This window comes from Pristis pectinata, chromosome 27, assembly GCF_009764475.1.
Source record: "Pristis pectinata isolate sPriPec2 chromosome 27, sPriPec2.1.pri, whole genome shotgun sequence".
Classification (NCBI taxonomy): domain Eukaryota; kingdom Metazoa; phylum Chordata; class Chondrichthyes; order Rhinopristiformes; family Pristidae; genus Pristis; species Pristis pectinata.
Window position 1 is genome coordinate 22,447,470 of NC_067431.1, and position 22,795 is coordinate 22,470,264.

A 22,795-nucleotide genomic window follows, 5' to 3' on the forward strand; every position below is an offset into this window, starting at 1 on the left:
AAGGACATGGAAGTTAGTGAGTTCAGGGGAGGCAACAGTGATAGTTTGGAACATTTCAACATTACGAAGGAGGAGGTGTTGGAGGTCTTGAAATGCATAAAGGTGGATAAGTCCTTGGGGCTTGACCAGGTGTATTCTAGGATGTTATGGGAAGCAAGAGAGGAGATTGCTGGGGACTTGGCAGAGATTTCAGTATTTTTGTTAGCCAGAGGTGATGTACTAGAGACTGGAGGATAGTTAATGTTGTGCCTTTATTTGGGAAGGACAGCAGGGATAAGCAAGTGAACTACAGACCGTTGAGCCTTGCATCAGTGGTGGGAAAGTTATCTGTAGATATTGAGACACAATTTACTTGCCTTTGGAAAAGCAAAGGCTGATTAGAGATAATTAACATGGCTTTGTGCATGGGATATTGCGTCTCATAAATTTGATTGAGTTTTTTGAAGAAGTGACCAAGAAGTTAGTAAGGCCTTTGAACATAGAACACTACAGCACAGTACAGGCCCTTCGGCCCACAATGTTATGCTGACATTTTATCCTGCTCTAAGATCTATCTAACCTTTCCCTCCCACACAGCCCCCTATTTTTCTATCATTCATGTAAGGTGCTACATTGTAGACTTTTCTGGAAGGTTAGAACATACGGGTGAGCTAACAAAATTAGGTTGGTGGTAGGTGGCAGAGGTTGGTAGTGGAGAGTTGTTTTTCAGATTAAAAGCCTGGGAACAGTTGTGTATTGCAGGGATCAGTTTTGGGTCCTCTGTTTGTAATGTGTAAATAATTTGGATGAGAATGTAGGTGGGATAATTAGTACGTTTAAAGATGGCACTAAAATTGGTGGTATAGTGGACAGTGAAGGTTGTTAAAGATTACAGCGGTATAAAGATCAACCGAGAAAGTGGGCAAGGGAATGGCAGATGGAATTTAACTCAGACAAGTGTGAAGTAATGCATCTTGGCAAGTTAAACAAGGGCAGGATATACACAGTGAATGGCAGGACCCTGAGGAGTGCTGTCAAATAGAGACACCTCTGGGTACAAGTACATAGTTCCCTAAAAGTGACAATATAATAAACAGGATGATGAAGAAAATGTGTGGCATACTTGCCTTCATCGGCTGAGGCATTGAGTATAAAGGTTGGGACATCACTGTATATTTGTACAAAGTGTTGGTTAGGCCACACTAGAAGTGTCGTATGCAGTTCTGGTCACCACAGTAGAGGAAGAATGTGGTTAAACTAGAAAGGGTGAAGAAAAGATTCATAAGGATGCTGCCTGCATTGAGGGGCTTGAGTTATAAGGAGACATTGGATAGACTGGTTCTGTTTTCCCTGGAACAAAGGAGGCTGAGAGGTGTCACGATAGAGGTATATGAATTATGAGAGGCATAGATAGGATAGGTAGCCATTGTCTGTTTCCAATGGTAGGGGTGCCCTAAACAAGAGGGCATAGGTTTAAGAAGAGAGGGAGGAGGTTTCAGTGGGATCTGAGGGGTAACATTTTCAGAGTAGTTGGTATTTGGAATGAGCTGCCAGAGGTGGTGGTGGAGGCAGGAACAGTAACAACATTTAAGAAGTATCTGGACAGGTACTTGAATAAGCAAGGTATTATAGGGTATGGAATTAATGCAGACAAGTGGGATTGATACAGATAGGCAAGATGGTCGGTGTAGATGTGGTGGGCTGAAGGGCCCATTGTAGCACTGTACCACTGATTCAATGCAAAGTTTCAATAAAAGAATGGGAAAATAATGACACTTGGGCATTGAGAAACCCAAAGAAAAAAATGCAACATCCACAGCTGTTCACTGGATGTGGGTTAAGGTTCAAATGAAATGCTGAACTGATAAAACAGTGTTTATAACTTGTGCTATTTCTAATGTTCTTCTTGACCAAATAACTTTTCAGTCACCATGAAACAAGGGTTGGCATTCAAGGTTTGGTGCTGGTGCCTAATATCAGAAAACTATTCTGACAAAAACATGGAAGGTTTGATCCTTCGGAACATCATTGAAAGAGCATCTTATGGACGTATTCTGCACTGTTGGAGGTGCTGTCTTTCAATGAGGTGTTAAATTGAGGCCTTAATAAGATTTCAGATGTTCTTTTTAAAAAAAAGTACTGTTATTTTGGAGAACAATGGGGGAGCTATCTCTGATATCCTGGTTGATCTCCCCCAATCAACGTTAATAAAAACTGATTGCAGTTCGCAGGAATACACTGTGTACAGATTGACTGCCACATTTCCCTCATCACTACGGTAACTGCACAAAGTATTTTATTGGCAGGAGATTAGTTTGAAAGATATGATGTAAATGCATGTGGAAAATGAATAAAACTGCAGGTGGTAGAATCTGAAACAAATATAGAAATGCTGGAAGAACTCAACCAGTCAAGCAGCATCTGTGGAAAGGAAAACCAGTCAATGCTTCAGAGCTGCAGAAGGGTCACTGCCCCAAAGTGTTGACTGGTTTCTCTTTTTACAGACACTACTTGACTGGCTGAGTTCTTCACAGTATTTCCATTTTTGTTATGTTAAATGCATGTCTTTAATTCTGTCTTCCTTTCTCAATTATGTCATGGCACACCTTTTACAATGCTGCGCCAACTGAATTTAATGCAAGGCCATTGTGGGCAACTACTTTTGCATAATGTCCAAGACTGAGCTGCCACTTGGATCAGAATCCCATCCACTGCCCTAACTAATCAAGCACTCCCTCCAGCAGCAACACGCTGGATGCAATGTGCACCATTTCCAAAATGCATTGCTTCTAAGATTTATTAATCAGCACTTCTCAGATCTGTGTACTCCACCACCTAAAAAGAGAGCAATATCAGATATGAAGAATCACCACCCCTTGCGTAATTCCCTCCAGGCCTCTCACTATCTTCACGTAGATATGTATTGCCATTCCTTCATGATAGAACAATCTCTGGGTGAATATTCCTGTAAGTACATATACAACAAGACTCCAGAAGTAGCTTTATCACAAGATCTGCAGTGATTCAAGACCTCAGCTTTTTACCTTGTCAAGGACAGTTAATGTAACACTGTCACCACTACTCATATTCTATGAATTAAACAAAATACAAAAATCATGCGTAGGAGGAGGGTGCAGGTCCAACTGCAGAATCACTGCACCCTCTGCAATTGGAGCTGCATGTAATGGCTGAAGCATATCTGTAATTTTTTTTCTATTCTATATTTGAGACTGTCTTGGGTGAGTACAGACAGCCTTGCTGCATTGTAAATTTGTTTAGGTTGTGACTTTGAAGTTTCTGGGAATGCTGGACACTGCAACTCTAAACCTTTTCTCATACGAAGTATCTGTTTTCGCAATTTACTCTTGCAATCTCTGATGCCAGTGACATAAATTATTAAACTTGCTCAGGTGTTACATGTTTCACTGGAACCAAGGAACTGTGGATATGAGCTAGAGTAGCTATGGGCATCTGGAGGTTATTTGATTCTGTACAATCAGTGAGAATATTCTCAGTTTTTGTTTTGCTGTAGGTAAGTGACCCCTTCCCTTCCCCCTTCTGATACCGTAATTCCTGAATTCTACCTGAATTTAAAATTGGTTAAGGCTTGCAAAGCTTGTTTAATTGTTTATTATACTTATAAATATCATGACCAATACTAATTGGCTGTTGTCTTTAACAAGCTGTTCATTTAACTTTTAATATTACTCATACGTACAGTTTTTAACGAAGTGACTTTGATCACTAGTTGTACCAGTGGTCACCCAGAGGAATTTGTTCCTATGGGTACAAGGAATCAATTATTTTCACAATTTTTTTTGCAATTTACTAAAGTTTATTGTGAATCCATTCTAACACAAAAATTACACACTTGATAATTTAATTGTATCAACTTTATCTTAATCTTCTGTTTGCTGCAAGTCTGTGAAATGTCTCCTTTTTATTCCTGTGTTACTGGGTTAGTCTATCATTCCATTTGATGTTTTGGGTGTTATCATGCAAAGGTGTTTTATTGGGAATAGTATGGAGTTTTATTAACATTTTGAAGGTCAGAGTAGGTTTTGCTTCAGCAAATATCTGATCATTAAAGTTCCAAAAGTTTGTGAGAATTAACCTCGACTTGGTGGAAGTATGACTGTTACGTCTCTGGATTTGTAAATCTTGCGGTCAGCCTGGCCACAAGAGCTCAATGAAGGAAACAAATAGTAAAATTTCAACAAATGTATATCATAGTGCGATCTGATCAGTGTGAAGTCCATTCTGCTTGTCTCTCAGTATGTAGGTCCACCAGCATTTCTTTAAGCTCGCATCAGGTTTTGAGGGTTCATTTAAAAGTCCATTGGTTCCTCAGAGCATGCTAGTTAGTATATGATGTTTAGTCATTTTTATTTTGTGTGTCAAGGCTATAAAGTCTGACCCTTTAATGTTTGTTTTGAGTTAAATGGTTCTTGCTGTAAGTTTGGCAACACCACCCATGTCTAAACTTTCCAGAATATTGCTATGATGCTGACCAGACTGGTGAGATAATTAAAACTGGAGCAGTTCAGATTGGATTGGTTTCTGTTGACCTGCCAGGCATGAGGAGATAGTGTGCTGGCAGAAACTGAGAGTGCAGTGCTTTCCATCCCTCCACCAGTATTGTTGTGCTTTGTCACCTCTGTGTGGTCAGAAACATGTACTGCACCTACATGACAAATTGATAGACAAAATACTTAAATTTATTTTAGAAGCAGTTCTTTGGAGTCGAGGGTAACTTGCTTTCAATTGAGCTCTGTGGGTTGGAGAGGCTGAGTTGTATGTAGAATTCACAGACTTCACTGTAGGGCAATTGGTGCTCCACCGGTGGGTTGCTTGGGAAGAACTGTTTCTCCTTTTGCTGTTTGTTCTGTTTGCACTTAGCTTCCGTATGCTCCCCTTGTGGAGGACTGGGGTGCTCAGTCCCTACCCAGATGCTGCTTTTCAATTTTGAGAACTAATGGACTAGGAATTCCATGAGTTTTCTTCCAAGGACTTGGGGGAAAAAAACTTGAAGGATATTTTCGGTGTCTTCCTGGAAATCTGTTGTGATGGAGGTTTAAAATGTCTGGTGTCAGCCGTGAATGATACAGTTTGTCATCTGAAGCTAGTTGAATCTGAGCAGAGCCTCAATGTTGTGGATGTTCACTCCAAATCCAAACCCATTGTGGCACTACCAAGGTCTGAGTTGTGTCAGATTAATGGAGTTTTGCTGTACTTGTGAAATATAGTTACTGTTGCACTGTGGAAAATACATTGGCTATCACCCATTCTTGCCCCAAACAGCACTGAGATATCCATATATTGAATTTCTTTTTCAAATGTTGTTGGCTTACAAATAAGTATTATTCGGAACTCCTATGCTGCTTACTGAAATGTTGTCCATGGGACCTTTTGTATCTCCTGAGAGGATCTACAGCCCCTCAGCACCTCCATCAGTGCAGTGCTCCCTATGTCCTCTGCTGGATTTTCACGCTCTGGTCTCTGTAGTGGGACTTAATGAAAAAACACTATTTTTAGAGACTGTTCTGTCAGTTGATGTCACCTAACCTGCTAAGTGTTAGAATTTCAAACATCAGCAGTACTTTGCTATTTGTTCACATGTTCTGAGTCAGTCTGTTATCTAATTACAAGACCTTACTGGATGCTGTGTATTTGATGAACTGTTTCTGCCAAATGTGTTTACCTGTCTTTCTGTTAATGACCTGCATTGGTTATTTGCAAACATCTGGATGTTGGAAAATAACAGACAAAATTAGGAATGGGAGCAAAAGTTGGCCATCTGGTTTCTTGAGCTTTTGCCATTATTCAGTGAGGTTATAGTTGACCTGATTTTGGGTTCAGCTCCACTTTCCTCCCTGTTCCCCTATTGACCAAAGATCTGCTTATCAGAGTTGTGAATATATTCAATGATTCAGCTTCCATGGCGCTCAAGTTAATGAATTCCAGAGCATCGTGATCGAAGAAATACTCTTTGTATCTATCTTAAATGGGCTACCCCTTATCCTGAAATTATATTGCCTAGTTGTAGGATCCCCACAAGGGGAAGCATTGTGTCAAACCCCCTCAGAATCTTTTATGTTTCAGTAAGATTACTTCTCATTTTTCTGAACTCCATTGATTATAGGTCGAAACTACTCAAACTTTTCTCATAAGGGATAAACATTTCATTCCAAGAATCTACCTAATGAAACTTCTTGGAATTGCTTCCAGTAGTTTTATCCTTCAAATAAGGAGGCCAAAATTGTATTCAATACTCACCAACATCCTGTACACTGGTGGCAAGATTTCCCTACCTTTTTTTATTTCATCTCCTCTGCAGTAAAGGCCAATGTTTGCCTTCCTAATTAACTACCATATTGGTATGCTAACTTTACAAGTTTTGTGTACAAGGATCCCTCAGTACGGTAACAGTATTGGAACTGCTGTGGTTTTGGAAAAAATATCTACACTAAATAAAACAAAAAAAAGCTTAAAGTTCATTCAAGTGCACAATTACATTCTCATAGTGTGTTTTTGGCTGCACAACTGTAATCCTGCCAGATGTTTATTTCTTTGAACTTGGCAAGTCTTGGTTATACAAAATACACCCAAGAATCTGGGTTTAGACTGCCTTTGTGTTTATTTTCTTCTTCTTCTTCTTCTTCTCTGGCTGAACCTCAGGATCATAAATGACATGGTTCCATTCCAGTTTTGTGGGTTCTGAGGTGGCTAATGTAGGAACTGTGGACTCTCCTGAAGGATTGACAGGAAGTGCTTGATGGGATGGGTGGGAAGGTACATTGAAAAGTGTTGCACACCACCTGATTCTTACTCAGGGGTTCTGTGTGCTCCTAATGCATAGACTTGAGGTTGTTAATATCATCCTGAATGCTCTTTCTCAGCTTTGAATAACCATGATCCAGAGATCCCCAGGAGTCATTAGGGGTGTTGCAGTTCTTCAAGCAGGCTTTGAACTATTCTACTGTCCACCTCGTAATGTCTTCCCAAAACAGAGCATGGAATGGAGTGTCTCTTTCGCGAATCTAATGTTGGGCATATGCATGCGGTCACCTGTCCAACGTAGCCAACTGGGATCTCGATGCTGGGGATGTTGACTTGGAAGAAGGCATTGGTGTTGATTTGTTTATCCTTCCAGTAAAGTTAGAAGAGAGAGTGTTCCAACACCTTGAGATACCTACTGAAGGCAGATCAAGTCTCAGAAGCAGGGATTTCTACGACCTGGTAGATGAAGACCTTTATGCCAAATCTGAGATCTTGATCTTCAAACACCATTTTCCTCAATCAACCAAAGTCTCTGCTGACACATTGCAGATAAGGGTGAATTTCACCATCGATATCCACTTTCACTGAAAGGCCAGAGCCAGAGGGTTGGAATGTAGGCCCTGTGTGCAGTCAGAAGCAGGCATTGGAAATGTGGGCCAGGTGTGTGGCCAGAGCCAGGAGATGGGTTGTGGCCAGAGCTTGAGACATGGGGCCTTCGGGAAAGACAGAGAGAGAAGTCTAACTGATTAATGGATTTCAATTGAAGCTGTAGAAGTAAGTAAATTTTCATTCAAATCCCCTGTATCAGTCAGTGCTGTTTTTTTTGCCTCTTTAGCTTTTACACATATGCAGAGTTATCTTGACTACAGTATTTATTAGCACCAGTCTACAATATGCTTGTTGGTGGCAATGTGGTTGCTAAGGAAACAACTTTTCTTATTTAGCATATTACTTTCTTTAACTACTGTTTTCAATATAAGCATTCAGCTTGTTCTAAGTTTCCTGCAGAGGTTTTAAACTCAAGTTTTGAGACTTCTTGTGTTCCCAATATTGCATTTTGGGCTGAATTATGCAGCTTTTCAGAAATGTAACTTGTACTAAGATTTGTCTTGAGGTAAGATCATCTTTTGTTGGTAATTCAAAAAGATGTTGCTGGTACCTTTTTTAGGTTGCTGTTTTTCCGAAAGCCTAGTGGATGTTTCTGACTTTCAGCAGCCGTGACTGAGCCCTACATGCTGACAAATAGATATTCTGCAGAACTCTTGAGATATCCATCAAATCAATGTGAGAGAGAGCTAGGTACATAATCCATGTAACCTTACAAGTCCTGGTTAATCCTATTGTTTGTGGATTTGGCAGCCATTACTGCACGGATATCTCAGTGTGGAGCTGACTGTTTAAGCTTTTATTCATTCTTTTGTTCGTTCAGTAAAGGAACACTTTGCTAAATGGACCATGGCTTTCTAACAATAATGACTTATTTGTTGTAGGTGAATTATGATTGGATTTTAATCTTGAGGTAATGGGTTTGCTTTTGCAGTGCTGTGTAATTTCTGTGCACAATGAACTCCATGTGGAATCTGTTAATGAGTGAATATTCTCATTGAATCAGTTTTAAAAATCAAATGATTAAGAATCCTTTAATTGCTCATTTGGTTTAAACAATTAACTGAGCCACACAAACCAGGAAGATCCCAGTCTTGCCAATTTGAGGAGTTATCCGGGTTTTCACTCAATATTCATCCCTTAATATCACTAAAGTGAATCATTTAACTGATTATTGTTTGTGGGACCTTGCTGTGTGCAAATTGTTTCTGTTTTTTCCGTACTATAAGTGGTTACTGTTTAAAAAGTAATTATTTGGTGTTGTAGAGTTTTTTTTGTCATCCTAGGATTATGAAAGACATTTTATGATTATAATTATAAACATGCCTTTCATAATCCTTATAATTATTTTAATTCTTAAAAAGTTCTGAAGGTTTATTATCTTGAACTTAAGCATCTACAAAACTTCTGCATAGTTTTAAATACCTTTTTAATTGCTATTTCACAGTACTGTGTGAAAGAATGAGACATCATATTGTTGTACATTTCTGTAAAGTGTCAGCCTGGCTCAATTAGTGGCACTTCCACCTCCGCCCCTTAATCATAAGGTTACAAGTTGAAGTCCCACTTAAGAGACTTGCACGCAAACCTCTACTTGCCACTCCAGTCAGTGTGAATGGTACATTGTCAGAGGTGCCATCTTTCAGATAGAATGCTAAACTAAGGTTCTCTTTGCTCTCTCAAATACCTTTTAATTTTATCTCAAAACACGCTTCAAGTCCAGTTTCACTACCTCCCAAAACTGACAAGAAATTAGGAGGTTATCCTCATCTTCAGTCATTGGAAAGTCATCCTCAACTCTGAAGTGTGGAAGAAGGAAAGAGTGTTAAATATGTACTTGAGTGTAAAGTTCCTTCTGATGTCCTGACAGGGATATGAAGGCTATTATCTAAGAGTAAATGCTTTTATTTTTCTTCTATACGTTAAGATTAGGATGCTTGTTGACTAGGCTGGGGTCATGTCTAGTCAAGGTGCATTGGAGGCCTGTGGTGAAGCACAATATTAAAAAAAGAAGCAACATCTTCCTTCAAATGAAATATGAAAAATTTATTGATTTTTGATTCTAGTATCTTACTGCAGTCGTTCTAAGCAGTCACATTAGCATTTGAATTAAAATGAAATGTGTTTTGTCTCAATTTTACTTCTGTGGTTCAATTCATGTAACCTTGTTTTTCATTTCATAGGCAAGCACCATCACACTTTTAGACTGAAATGACAGCAACTGCACTACGGATAGGGGACCAAATAATCCTTGAAGAGGATTATGATGAAAACTACATCCCCAGTGAACAAGGTATGTGAACACCAGTTTGCTATGTATTGTGTTTGCTGATTTGAATCTTAAATCCCACAAGCAGCAGATGGATGAATGTGTAGTAATAGGAATCACTGGACAAGAAAGACCAAGGCTGGTGAGTCCAAGGCCATATTTGGCAAGAAACCAAGCACTGCACAGACAAGGTGCACATAGGCCAACATTTGTTTAAAATTGGTGTTTGGACATGATTGTTTTATGTATGAATTGTTAGTACCTCTGCAGCTTGTGCATTGCAAAGGTGTATTTTTGACAACTTGCTTCACTGCCACTATCCTGAAGGTAGCTTCTGAGAAGTAGGAATCAAAGCAACTGCAGATGGTAGAAATCTAAAATAAAGAACAAAAATTGCTGGAAAACTCAGCAGATTAGATGATGAAAATCAGAAAAAAACAACTGCAAATGCTAGAAATCTGAGTTTTTCCAGCCTTTTCTGTTTTTATATCTGAAAAGTGGGAGCCAGGAAACATTTTTGGAATTGGAAAAGGAAGGAAGAATTTTAGTCAGGACACGTACTTCTTCCTCACTTCCTGTGCTTCCATGGAAATTTTTATCATATTTTTTAAAAAAAAGCTTGCTTTTCATTGGTATTCGACAGCAATAAAGAATCCTGAGTGAGGAAACTGCAGCTGTCTCACTGATAGGTCTCCTAATTAACATATACATTGAGGTTGCATTGCCTAAGTATTGGGCATAATAATTTTTCCATTAGCCTGAACATTTGTGCAGATGAAATCTATGTCATTTTGTTGCTTGCCTCGACATCACAGAGCCTGTTTTATATTTTAAAATAAAAAGGACACTTTTGGAAATATTGATCCCCAAGGTTCATCTAATTTTGTTATCCTTGTGGATGTGCAATGAAGTAGGAATGGACTCTTAATTAGCCCTCTATTCATCTATAACAGACCCTGACAGAGTCATAGTTATTCAGCATGGAAATAGGCCCTTCAGCTCAACTGGTCCATGCCAACCAAGATACCCCATCCAAGCTGGTCCCATTTGCCAGTGTTTGGCCCATAAACTTCTAAACCTTTCTTATCCATGTTTCTGTCCAACTGTCTTTTAAAAGTTGTTAATGTTCCAGCCTCAGCCACTTCCTCTGGCAGCTCATTCCACATAGATACCACCCTTTGTGTCAAACAAAAAAGTTGCCCCTCAAGTTCCTATTAAATCTTTCCACTTTCACCTTAAACCTGTGCCCTCTAGTTCTTGATGTCCCAACTCTGGGGGGGGGGGGGGGGGGGAAGAGACCAAGTGCATTTACCCTATCTATGCCCCTCATGATTTTGTACACCCCTATAAAGATCACCTCTCAATTTCCTATGCTCGAAGGAATAAAGTCCTAGCTTGTCCAACCTCTCCCTATAATTTAGTCCCTCAACTCCTGGCAGCATCCTTATAAATCTTTTCTACACTCTCTCCAGTTTAATAACATCTTTCCTATAGCAGGGCGACCAAAACTAAACACACTCCTCCAAGTGTGACCTCACCAGCATCCTGTACAACTGCACCATGACCTCCCAACTTTTATGCTCAATGCCCTAACTTATGAAGGCCAGCGTGTCAAAAGCCACCTTCACCCTGTCTACCTGTGACTCCACTTTCAGTGAACCATGTACTTGTACTCCAAAGTCCCTCTGTGCTAAAACACTCCCCAGGGCCCTGCCATTCACTCTGAAAGTACTACCTCGACTTCACTTTCCAAAATGCAACACCTCGCACTTATCCAAATTAAACTCCATTTGCCATTCGTCAGCCCACTTACTCAGCTGATCAAGAACCCCTGTAATTTTTGATAACCTTCTTCATTGTCCACTATACCACCTATTTTAGTGTTATCTGCCAACTTACTAACCATGCCTTGTACATTCTTATCCAAATCGTTGATATAGATGACAAACAACAATGGGCCCAGCACCAACCCCTAAGGCACACCACTAGTCATGGGCCTTCAGTCCTAGAAACAGCTTTCTACCATCAAACCAATTGTGTATCCAATTAACCAACTCTCCTCGGATTCCATGCGATCTAACCTTCCAGAGCAGCCTACCATGTGGAACCTTATCAAAGGCCTTACAGAAATCCATATAAACCACGTCTACTGCCCTGCCCTCATTAACTTTCTTGTCACATTATCAAAAAAACTCAAGTTCGTAAGACATGATCTCCCGTGCACAAAGCCATGCTGACTACCTCTAATCAACCCCTGTCTTTCCAGATGTACCTCAGAATCTTCTCTAGTAACTTGCCTACTACAGATATTAGACTTATTGGTCTATAGTTCCCAGGTTTTTCTTTGCTGCCCTTCTTAAATAAAGGCACAACATTCACTACCCTCCATTCTACCAGCATCTCACCTGTGGCTAACGATGATGCAAATATCTCAGCCAAGGCTCCCCCATTTTCTTCTCTAGCCTCCCACAGTGTTCTTGAATGTACATGGGCAGGCCCTGGAGATATGTCTATACGTATGAAAGTAGACAAATAGACATATGTCAAAGAAAACTGCCAGAGGTGAGGCCTGTAGGTCCAAAGTCACCCTCTCTTCCCAAGCATTGCTACACTGTCTGCTTATTAGTCTTGAGGTACTTAAATTGTGTGTGGGACCTAAAATTTTGACTCGACGCGGGGCCTGATCAGTGGAGGCCGTCCCGAAGCCCGACCCGACGTGAGTCCCGACCTGCGGGGATGCCTGATACCAGGGCTCTTCCGGATCAGAAGCCCGACCCTACGGAGCACCTGGGGCCAAGTCCTGATGCTGAAGCCCCCCAAGACGCCCCCACTTACCTGCTGGGGCAGACCACTCCTCTTTGTGACCTTCAGACCTGTATGGGAACAACAGCTTGCCTCACAGGCCAGCTGATGCCATTCCAGGTCTTCCGAGTATGTTCTCAAGCAGTCACTTACCTTCCAGTCCAGGTGAATCTGCTCCAGGTCTTCAAGGTCTCACAGAAGAAATTGCTTATCTTCCAGTCCACGCGAATCTCCTCCCAGGTCTGTCCTTAAGCAATCACTTATCAGATGGCTCCACTCCAGGACTTCCAGGACCGACAAGTCGCAGCCACTTGCCTCGGAAGCGTGGTAAAAGGGCTGGGCTGCAGGTCAGAGTGAAACAGCGTGGATACAAAACACCCCCCCCCCCCCCCCCCCCCCAACTCCCCAGCATACTACTAGCTAATGTCCAGGCCATTGAGAACAAAGTTGATGAACTAAAGGCAGGACTGATCTACCAAAGAGAACTGAGGGACTGCTGTGTGCGATGTCTTACGGAAATGTGGCTTACACCTGCTTCACCTGACTGCCATACAACCTGAGGGCTACTCAATCCACCGAATGGACCGTAGAGCGTCCTCGGGCAAAGTTAGAGGTGGAGGGGTCTGCTTAATCAATAACTCATAGTGCTTGGACGTGACAGTCCTGGCGAACTCCTGCTTGCCCAGCCTGGAATATCTAACTGTGAAGTGTTGCCCATACTATCTGCCATGGGATTCACTTCAGCTATCCTGATGGCAGTCTACATCCCACCCCATATGGACATGAAGCTTTCACTCAATGAACCATACTCTGTGGTCAACAGCCTTGAAACAGGATACCCTGAGGCCCTCTTCATTATTGCAGGTGACTTCAACCAGGCCAACCTCAAGAGTGTGTTACCAAAATATTACCAGCACATCTCCTGTCTCACCAGGGGCCCAAACACCCTTGACCATTGCTATGCAACCATCAAAGATGCCCCACCCTCACTTTGGTAAGTCAGATCACTAGGCTGTGCTCCTTCTCCTTGCATACAAACAGAAGCTGAAATGGGAGGATCCAGTACAGAAAGTTGTACAGTACTGGTCTGGGGAAATAGATGAGCTTTTACACAACTGCTTTGAGTCAGTGGACTAGTCCATATTCAAAGACCCAGCTTCCAGCCTAGATGAGTATGTGACCGCTATCGTGGACTTTATCAGCAAGTGTGTTGAGGACTGTATCAAAGAGGACAATATGGGTGTTCCCAAACCGGAAATCATGAATGAACCGAGAGATCCACTCCCAAATGAAGTCGAGGACTGCAGCGTTCAAATCAGGTGACCCTGACCTTTATAAGAAATTGAGATACGACCTCTGTAAAACTATCAGAGATGCCAAGAGACAATGCCAGTCCAAAATCAAGTCCCAGACCAGCTGTCAGTTGTGGCAGGGCTTATGTGCTGTAACAGGCTACAAAACGAAGTTGGGCAGAGTTGTCAACAACAGCGCATCCCTTCCTAATGAGCTTAATGCAGTCCATGCACGTCTTGAACAGAAGGGGATTGGTTTGTCACCACCCACCCTGACAGCCTTCAATGCACCTGAACCCATGGTCACCACTGAGGATGTAAGATCAGTCTTCTGGAGAGTGAACCCACGGAAAGCATCTGGATCAGATGGAGTCCCTGGCCGTGTCCTCAGATGTTGTGCTGATCAGCTGGTGGGAGTATTTGCAGACATATTTAACCTCTCCCTGCTTCAATGTGAGGTTCCCACCTGTTTTAAGAAGACCACTATCATCCTGGTACCTAAGGAAAACCAGGTAACATGCCTTAATGACTACCAACCGGTGGCTCTGATATGAAGTGCTTCGAGAGGCTGGTCATGGCATGCATTAACTCCAGCCTCCCGGAAAACCTCGACCCACTGCAATTCACCTACCACTGAAACAGGTCTACAGTGGACGCCATCTCCCTGGCCCTACACTCAACTCTGGAGAATCTGGACAGTAAAGACACCTAAGTTAGACTATTGTTTATTGACTACAGCTTCAATACTATAATTCCAAGCAAACTCATCACCAAACTCCAAGACCTGGGACTCAACATGTCCCTCTGCAACTGGATCCTTGACTTCCTGACCAACAGACTGCAATCAGTGAGGATAGACAGCAACACCTCCAGCATGATCATTCTCAACAATGGTACCCCACAAAGCTGGGTCCTCAGCCCTCTACTCTACTCCTTATATGCTCATGACTGCGTGGCCAGATTCTGCTCTAACTCCATCCACAAGTTTGCAGATGAAACCACCACAGTGGGCCGTATCTCAAATAATGATGAGTCAGAGTACAGGAAGGAGATAGCAAGCTTAGTGACATGGTCTCATTACAACAACCTTTCCCTCCATGTCAGCAAAATGAGAGCTGGTCATTGACTTCAGGAAAGGGAGCGTTGGTGCACATGCACCTGTCTACATCAATGGTGCTGAGGTCGAGAGGGTTGAAAGCTTCAAGTTCCTAGGAGTGAATGTCACCAATAGCCTGTCCTGGTCAAATCACATAGATGCCACGGCCAAGAAAGCTCACCAGTGCCTCTACTTCCTCAGGAGGCTGAAGAAATTTGGCATGTCCCCTTTGACACTCACCAACTTTTATCATTGCACCATAGAAAGCATCCTATCTGGATGCATCGCAGCTTGGTATGGCAACTGCTCTGCCTGGGACCACAAGAAACTGCAGAGAGTTGTGGATACAGCCCAGCACATCACGGAAACCAGCCTCCCCTCCATGGACTCTATCTTTACCTCTCGCTGCCTTGCTGAAGCAGCCAGCATAATCAAAGACCCCTCCCACCTGGGACGTTCTCTCTTTTCCCCTCTCCCATCAGGCAGAAGGTACAGGAGCTGGAGGGCACATACCACCAGACTGGAGGACAGCTTCTATTCCACTGTTACAAGACTATTGAACGGTTCCCTTATGATGAGATGGATTCTTGACCTCACAATCTACCTTGTTATGACCTTGCACCTTATTGTCGATCTGCATTGCACTTTCTCTGTAACTGTGACACTACTCTGTTATTGTTTTTTCTACCCTGCACTACCTCAATGCACTGTGTAATGAATTGATCTGTACGAACGGTATGCAAGACAAGTTTTTCACTGTACCTCGGTACAAGTGACAATAATAAACCAATACCAATGTTACCTTCCAATTTGCATATGAATAAATCTATACTATTTTCTTCCACTTTTGCCCTAAGGAGACTGTTCCATAGTTTTAATACTTACTATCTGAAATAATGGAGGATGGTCTTAACCCTGTCTGTCCAGCAGAAACCAGGTGGGTGCACAGTTAAAATTGTTCAAAATAGTTCCCTATCTCTGGAGAGACAAGGAGATGATCGTTGCTGATTTTTATCCAGACCTAGTGAACAAAATTTAATGGACATTATTTCAAAGTTGGTGAACTTTTGTACAGATGCATGCCAGGCACTGACATAATTTGGGTCTGACTCCAATTTTAATTTGGGAGTCAAAGTGGCAATCCACAATGATTTTACCATCAGATTGGGGAAATGAATTGAAGAAGCCAAACAGTAGCCTTTTAAAATTTAATTTTTTTTTCATTTGCAGACCTGTGAGTATATGTAGTGTTCCTCCTCGGGTTTCAGGGAAACTGCATTTTCCCTGCTGCAGACCAGTCAAGTACCATCCTGACTCTCAAACTCATACCTTACAAATGCACCAGACTCTTCTGTCACAATGCCTGGCACATCCTGTCACATCAGCAAGACTGACCCATCCAAGGAAACACCCTTTGCCTTTCAGCTTTCCTGTGGAGGCCCTGGCATCCAATCCCAACTTGCACCTAGTGTCAGCTGCTGGCCTCAGGACCCTACTATTTCTTCGGCACTTCTTACCCAAAATGATTGCAGATTCATCTGACAGAACTTGGGTACGACAGTGGTCCAGAGGCCCGGACTAGCACTTTAGAGAATAGAGTATGCATCTCACCAATGTGATCAACATTTAAGTGCCTTCTGAAATGGCCTAGCAAGCCATTAACACGATGTTCAAACAAAAAGAATTAAATTGGATGTACCATCTGGCATTAACCTTGGTACTGAAATTGTACGCAGGAAAGTCACTTCCAGCCCAGTCAATCTTGCAAGGTCCTTTTTGCAAACATCTAGGAATTGGTGATTAAATTAGGAGAGCTGTCCCATTGACCAGTCAAGTAACATACTGACATTTGTTCTCTCAAATGTGGCAGACTGTTACATCATAATGCCTGGTATGTCCTTTCCCACTGGCAAAACTGGCCATCTGAGGAAAGCTTCTAAATTATCTCCTACCATCCTTCCTCAGCGGATGAATCAATGCTCCTCCATATTATATAGCACTTGGAAGAAGTGCTGATAGTAGCAGAGTCCAGATACGGGATTTCCGGGTCCTTCACTGAACTGGGCTGGTCCAGAAAGATATAGCTGCCTGACTTAGTCTGCAGCAGATGGTAAGCGAACAAACACCAAGGCTAAACCTACTTAGCCTCATGCTCTCAAATTTGGCCATGGCACTTGCATATGTCCTTGATAACATTATTAAAAGTTGCTGCCTCAGTTTTGTGGTGACAAAGCCCCATCTTCATGTTGAGGGCACTCACCATCATTATGTGCCACTACAGTCATACTAACTGGGATAGACTCAGAGCAGATATGGCAGGACTAAACTGGGCTTCCATCTGGCTCTGTGGACCAATAGCAGAAATGAACACCTCCACAATCTAACCTCACGGGCCTGATATATCCCTCACGAGTATTGCTATCAAGCCACTGGATCAACCCTGATTCAATGAGGAGTGCGGAAGATCAAGGCATATCTCAAAATAAGGCGTTGCTCACTTAAGCTGCCACACAGGACTACAAGCATATAAAACAGCAAAAACTCCATGCAATAAACAGAGCTAAATCTCTCAACCTACGGATCAGATCAAAGCTCAGCAGTCCTACCACATAACTGAGTGGTGGTAGACAATTACAGGAATAGAATGCTCTAAGAACATCTCTATCCTCACTGATAGTGTCTGTGCTAAAGACAAGGCTGATGCACTTGCAACCACGTTCAGCCAGAAATACCATAGACATGATCCATCTTTGCTTTCTCTTGGGATCCCTACCATCACAGAACGTAGTGTTTGGCCAGCTTGATTCTCTCCATGTGATGTCAAGGAGGAGCTAAGACCATTGGATACAGCAAAGTCAATGTGACTTTTTTTTAAAACAAAAGCCCTCCATGGACTCTGTTTACATTCTCGCTGCCTCAGTAAAGCAGCCAACGTAATCAAAGACCCCAGATATTCTCTCTTCTCCCCCCTCTCAGTGGGCAGAAAATACAAAAGCCTGAAAGCACAGGCTTTAGGACAGCTTCTGTCACAGTGTTATGAAACTATTGAACAGTCCCCTAGTACAATAAGATGGACACTTGACCTCACTATCTACTTCAAATGGCCTTGTGCCTTATTGTCTGCCTGCACTGCACTTTCTCTGTAACTGTATCATTTTATTCTGCATTCTGTTACTGTTTTTCTCTTGTACTACCTCAGTGTACTGGTGTGATGAAATGATCTGTATGGATGGCATACAGAACAAAGTTTTTCACTGTACCTTGGTACATGTGACAACAATAAATCAATTTAAATAATATATTGTCTTTTGCACTGCAGATCAGTGTTCCAGAACTATCTGCTCCTCTTGCTAAGCTGTTCCAGTAGTTATAATACTGGCATCTATCCAACAATGTGGAAAATTACCCAGGTTTCTCCTGTTCATAAAAAGCAGGACTGGTCTAATCCAAGACAGCAGGCATATGGGAGCACCACCACCTGCAGGTTCCTCTCCAAGTCACATGTTATCCTGATTTGGAAATGTATCTCTTGTCCCTCATTGTCACTGCTTTTAAAAAGTCAAACTCCCTCCCCTACAATAGCATAGGAATACCTTCACTAGGGGCTCTGCAGCGGTTCAGGTGTGGCAACTCACCACCATGAAGGATGATTAGGAATGGGCAATAGTTGCTGGCCTTGGCAGCAATACCCAGATTCTGAAAAATGAATAACTAATAAACCTTCGGAAAGCTATCGGGGCTGCCAAGAGGCAGACCACCTGTTGGTTATGACAGGGTTTACGTGCCATAACAGGCTACAAGACGAAGACGGGCTGCATGGTTAACAGTGCATCCTTTCCTGATGAACTTAATGCATTCTATGCACATTTTGAACAGAAGGGAAGTGGATTGTCACCACCCAACCTGACAGACTCTAATGCAACTGAACCTGTGGTCACTGTTGAGGATGTAAGATCAGTCTTCCAGAGAGTGAACATGAGGAAAGCACCTGGCCCAGGTGGTGTCCCTGGTCGTGTGCTCAGATCTTGTACTGATCAACTGGCAGAAGTATTTGAGGACATACTTAACCTCTCCCTGCTTCAATCTCAGGTTCCCACCTGTTTTAAGAAGACCACTATCATCCCGGTACCAAAGAAAAAGCAAGGTAACATGCCTCAATGACTACCGACCAGTGACTCTGACATCCACCATCATGAAGTGCTTTGAGAGTCTGGTCATGGCACGCATCAACTCCAGCCTCCCAGACAATCTTGACCCACTGCAATTCGCCTATCGCCGAAACAGGTCTACAGCGGACTCCATTTCCCTGGCCCTACACTCAGCTCTGGAGCATCTGGACAGTAAAGACACCTACGTTAGACTATTGTTTATTGACTACAGCTCTGCCTTCATTACAATAATCCCAAGCAAACTTGTCACCAAACTCCGAGACCTAGGACTCAACACCTCCCTCTGTGACTGGATCCTTGACTTTCTAACCAACAGACCACAATGAGTGAGGATAGGCAGCAATACCTCTGGCACGCTTATTCTCAACACTGGTGCCCCACAAGGCTGCGTCCTCAGTTCTCTACTCCCTATACACTTGTGACTGTGTGGCCAGATTCTGCTCTAATTCCATCTACAAGTTTGCAGGTGATACCACTGTTGTAGGCCATATCTCAAACAGCGATGAGTCAGAGTACAGGAAGGAGATAGAGAGCTTAGTGGAATGGTGTCATGACAACAACCTTTCCCTCAATGTCAACAAAACAAAAGAGCTGGCTGTTGACTTCAGGAAAGGGGGCGGTGTATATGCACCTGTCTACATCAACAGTGCTGAGGTCGAGAAGGTTGAGAGCTTCAAGTTCATGGGAGTGAACATCACCAACAGCCTGTCCTGGTCAAATCACGTAGATGCCATGGCCAAGAAAGCTCACCAGTGCCTCTACTTCCTCAGGAGGCTAAAGAAATTCGGTTTGTCCTCTTTGACTCTCACCAACTTTTATCAATGCACCATAGAAAGCATCCAATCTGGATGCATCACGGCTTGGTATTGCAACTGCTCTGCCCAGGACTGCAAGAAACTGCAGAGAGTTGTGGACACTGCCCAGCGCATCAAAGACACCAGTCTCCCCTCCTTGGATTCTGTCTTTACCTCTCACTGTCTTGGTGAAGCAGCCAGCATAATCAAAGACCCCACCCACCTGGGTCATTCTCTCTTCTCTCCTCTTCCATCAGGTAGAAGATACAAGAGCCTGAGGGCACGTACCACCAGACTTAAGGACAGCTTCTACCCCACTGTGATAAGACTATTGAACGGTTCCCTAATACGATGAGATGGACTATGACCTCACAATCTACCTTGTTGTGACCTTGCACCTTATTGCACTGCACTATCTCTAGCTGTGACGCTTTACTCTGTACTGTTATTGTTTTTACCTGTACGACATCAATGCGCTCTGTACTAACCCAATGTAACTGCACTGTGTAATGAATTGACCTGTACGATCAGTATGTAAGACAAGTTTTTCACTGTACCTCAGTACAAGTGACAATAGTAAACCAATACCAATGAAACTTGAGGCTGTGAATTAAAATTCCCCAGGCCATTGCAACTGGAACACAAATTGGGTAAAAGTCGGCTCAGAATTAAAATCAGACTGATAGATTGTTTCTGGAGATTCATATTGAGATATTTCACCTTCAAGAACAGGACGCAATCTCTGGTTCTATTGATGTCAGTAAGATGAAATAGCTATGTAGCCTCTTTAGAATTCTGGAAAAAAAACAGTTATCATCTCTCAATTTTCTTCATTCCAATGGGAACATGTTCCAATTTATGAAATCATTTATCAGGTTCCAATTCCAATCATTTTGGTCTCATTCTTTTGTTTTCTTTCAATTGCTGCAATATCTGTTTTAAATTGTAATGACCAGAAGTATATAGATATTTTAAGTGCAATTGCACTAATGGTTTATTGCTTCACTATTTGGACTAATTATTGGCCTTTGAATAAATGACAACATCTGATGGTTTCTGTTCTTATGGCTAAAGGAGGATTGTTAGCCTGGATGAACACTTTGTCCTCGCCATCAGTAATTCCAAACAAAAACTTGTCAAACACCTGATATGTCTTTTTCTACTAAATGGCTATTGAAAATGGAGAAAATGGCAGCTGGGTTTGCATCTTATAATCTAGAAATTATTGTTGAAATCCCAGTGGAGCAGCGGCAGACTGAATTTAATAAACAACATTTTGCCGGACTGGTGTCTTCCAGATTGAGTTGTACAATTAAACAATCACTGGAGCAGCCACTAATAAACTAAGGCCTTCAAATAGTAATCCAAAGTGCTGTGGTCAACTCAGTGCAGTTCTGCAGCAGATATTTTTTCCACTTTTCTAGTTCCATTGTGTTTTTTTTAAAATCAAAACTTAAACACAGAAATACAGCACAGAAACAGGCCCTTCAGCCACTGAGTTCGTGGTAACCTTCGTGCACCCATTTATACTAATTCTATGCTCATTCTGTTTTTATTTTCCCCACATTCCCATCAAATACCCAGACTCTACCACCTACCTACACACTTGGGGCAATTTACAGTGGTTAATTAACCTACTAACCCACATGTCTTAGGGATGTGCAAGGAAACCGGAGCACCTGGAAGAAACCCACTTGACAATCCGAAAAGTTCATGACTTGCTTCAAGCTATATTCTTTCCATAAGCTTTGAGGACAGGGCTCTATGCTGGACCGATTAAATTTAAAGATGAGCAGGATGCCAGAGTTAGATAGGTGTGAAAATCTCAGGGGGTGGTAGAGCAAGCAAAATTTACAGATGTATGGAGGGATTAAACAATGATGGAAATTTTAAAATTGAAGTATTGCTTAATTGTGAGCCAATGTACGTCAGCAAGAGCAGGGTTAAGGGAAGCAAGAGTTTTGGATAACCTAGAGTTTATTGGAAAGGAGAACATGATGCAATTTGATGGACCGTGCTATAGCTGATTGGTGCCAAACATTGATTTCAAATATGTTGCTTTGGGAAAGAAAAGACTATGACCCACTGGGGGAAGTCGCAAAGTATAAAGTGCTTTTGCTAGAATACTGGCAAGTCTAATTACTTGACAGTGGATAATTCCTCCAGATTAATATTGAAATAAACATAAATTGAAGCTCTAAGAATATGGTGCCGATCATTCTTGCCTAAGACTATCTAACCCTTCCCTCCCACATATCCCTCTATTTTAAATTCATCCATATGCTTATCTAGCAATCTCTTGAATTTGACCATGTACCTACCTTCACCACCACCCCAGGCAGCGCATTCCTTGTCCCAACCACTCTCTGGGTAAAAAAAACCTTCCTCTGATAGCTCCCTTGAACTTCCCACCCATTACTTTAAAGTCATGCCGTCTTGTATTGAGCATTGGTGCCCTGGGAAAGAGGCGCTGGCTGTCTACCCTATCTATTCCTCTTAATATTTTATGTTATTAAATGTTTTCAAGGAACTTCCAAATGTTGAATTATCAAAGAGGAGCCAATAAGCAATTAGTACATGACCTATGTTTTTGAACACCATCTTGCTTCTCCCCCCCCCCCCCACCCCCAACCATGCCAATAACCTGGGGTTATAAAGTCATGCAGCATACAAATAGGACCTTAAGTCTAGCCATCTACACTAATCCCAGTAACCAGGACGTGGTCCATAGCCTTCTAGCTGTTGGCAATTTAAGTGCTTGTCTACTTAAATGTTGTGAGAGTATCCATTTCCACCATCCACTGAGGCAGTGCATTCCACCCACTCCAAGGGTGAAAAAATGTTTCTCATATATTCTCTGAACTCTTTTCCCCTTACTCTAAATCTGTGTCCTCTAGTTTTTGACACCTCTATTAAGGGGAAAAGTTCCTATTGTCTAAACTGTCTGTGCCCCTCAAAATTTTGTGCCGGCCCCGCCCCACATCTGCTCCACTCTAAGGAAAACCAGT

The 22,795-nt window shown here is 42.2% G+C and overlaps 1 protein-coding gene across 1 annotated transcript in view; it reads left to right on the plus strand.

The window, feature by feature from the left end:
* Nucleotides 1-22,795, plus strand: part of LOC127583595 (centrosomal protein of 164 kDa-like) — a 164,061-nt gene that overhangs the window by 10,402 nt on the left and 130,864 nt on the right. The window contains exon 2 of the mRNA XM_052039718.1: nt 9,549-9,658. Coding sequence (XP_051895678.1) covers nt 9,577-9,658 — 82 coding nt within the window. The 5' untranslated portion in view covers nt 9,549-9,576. The remainder of the gene's footprint in view (nt 1-9,548; nt 9,659-22,795) is intronic.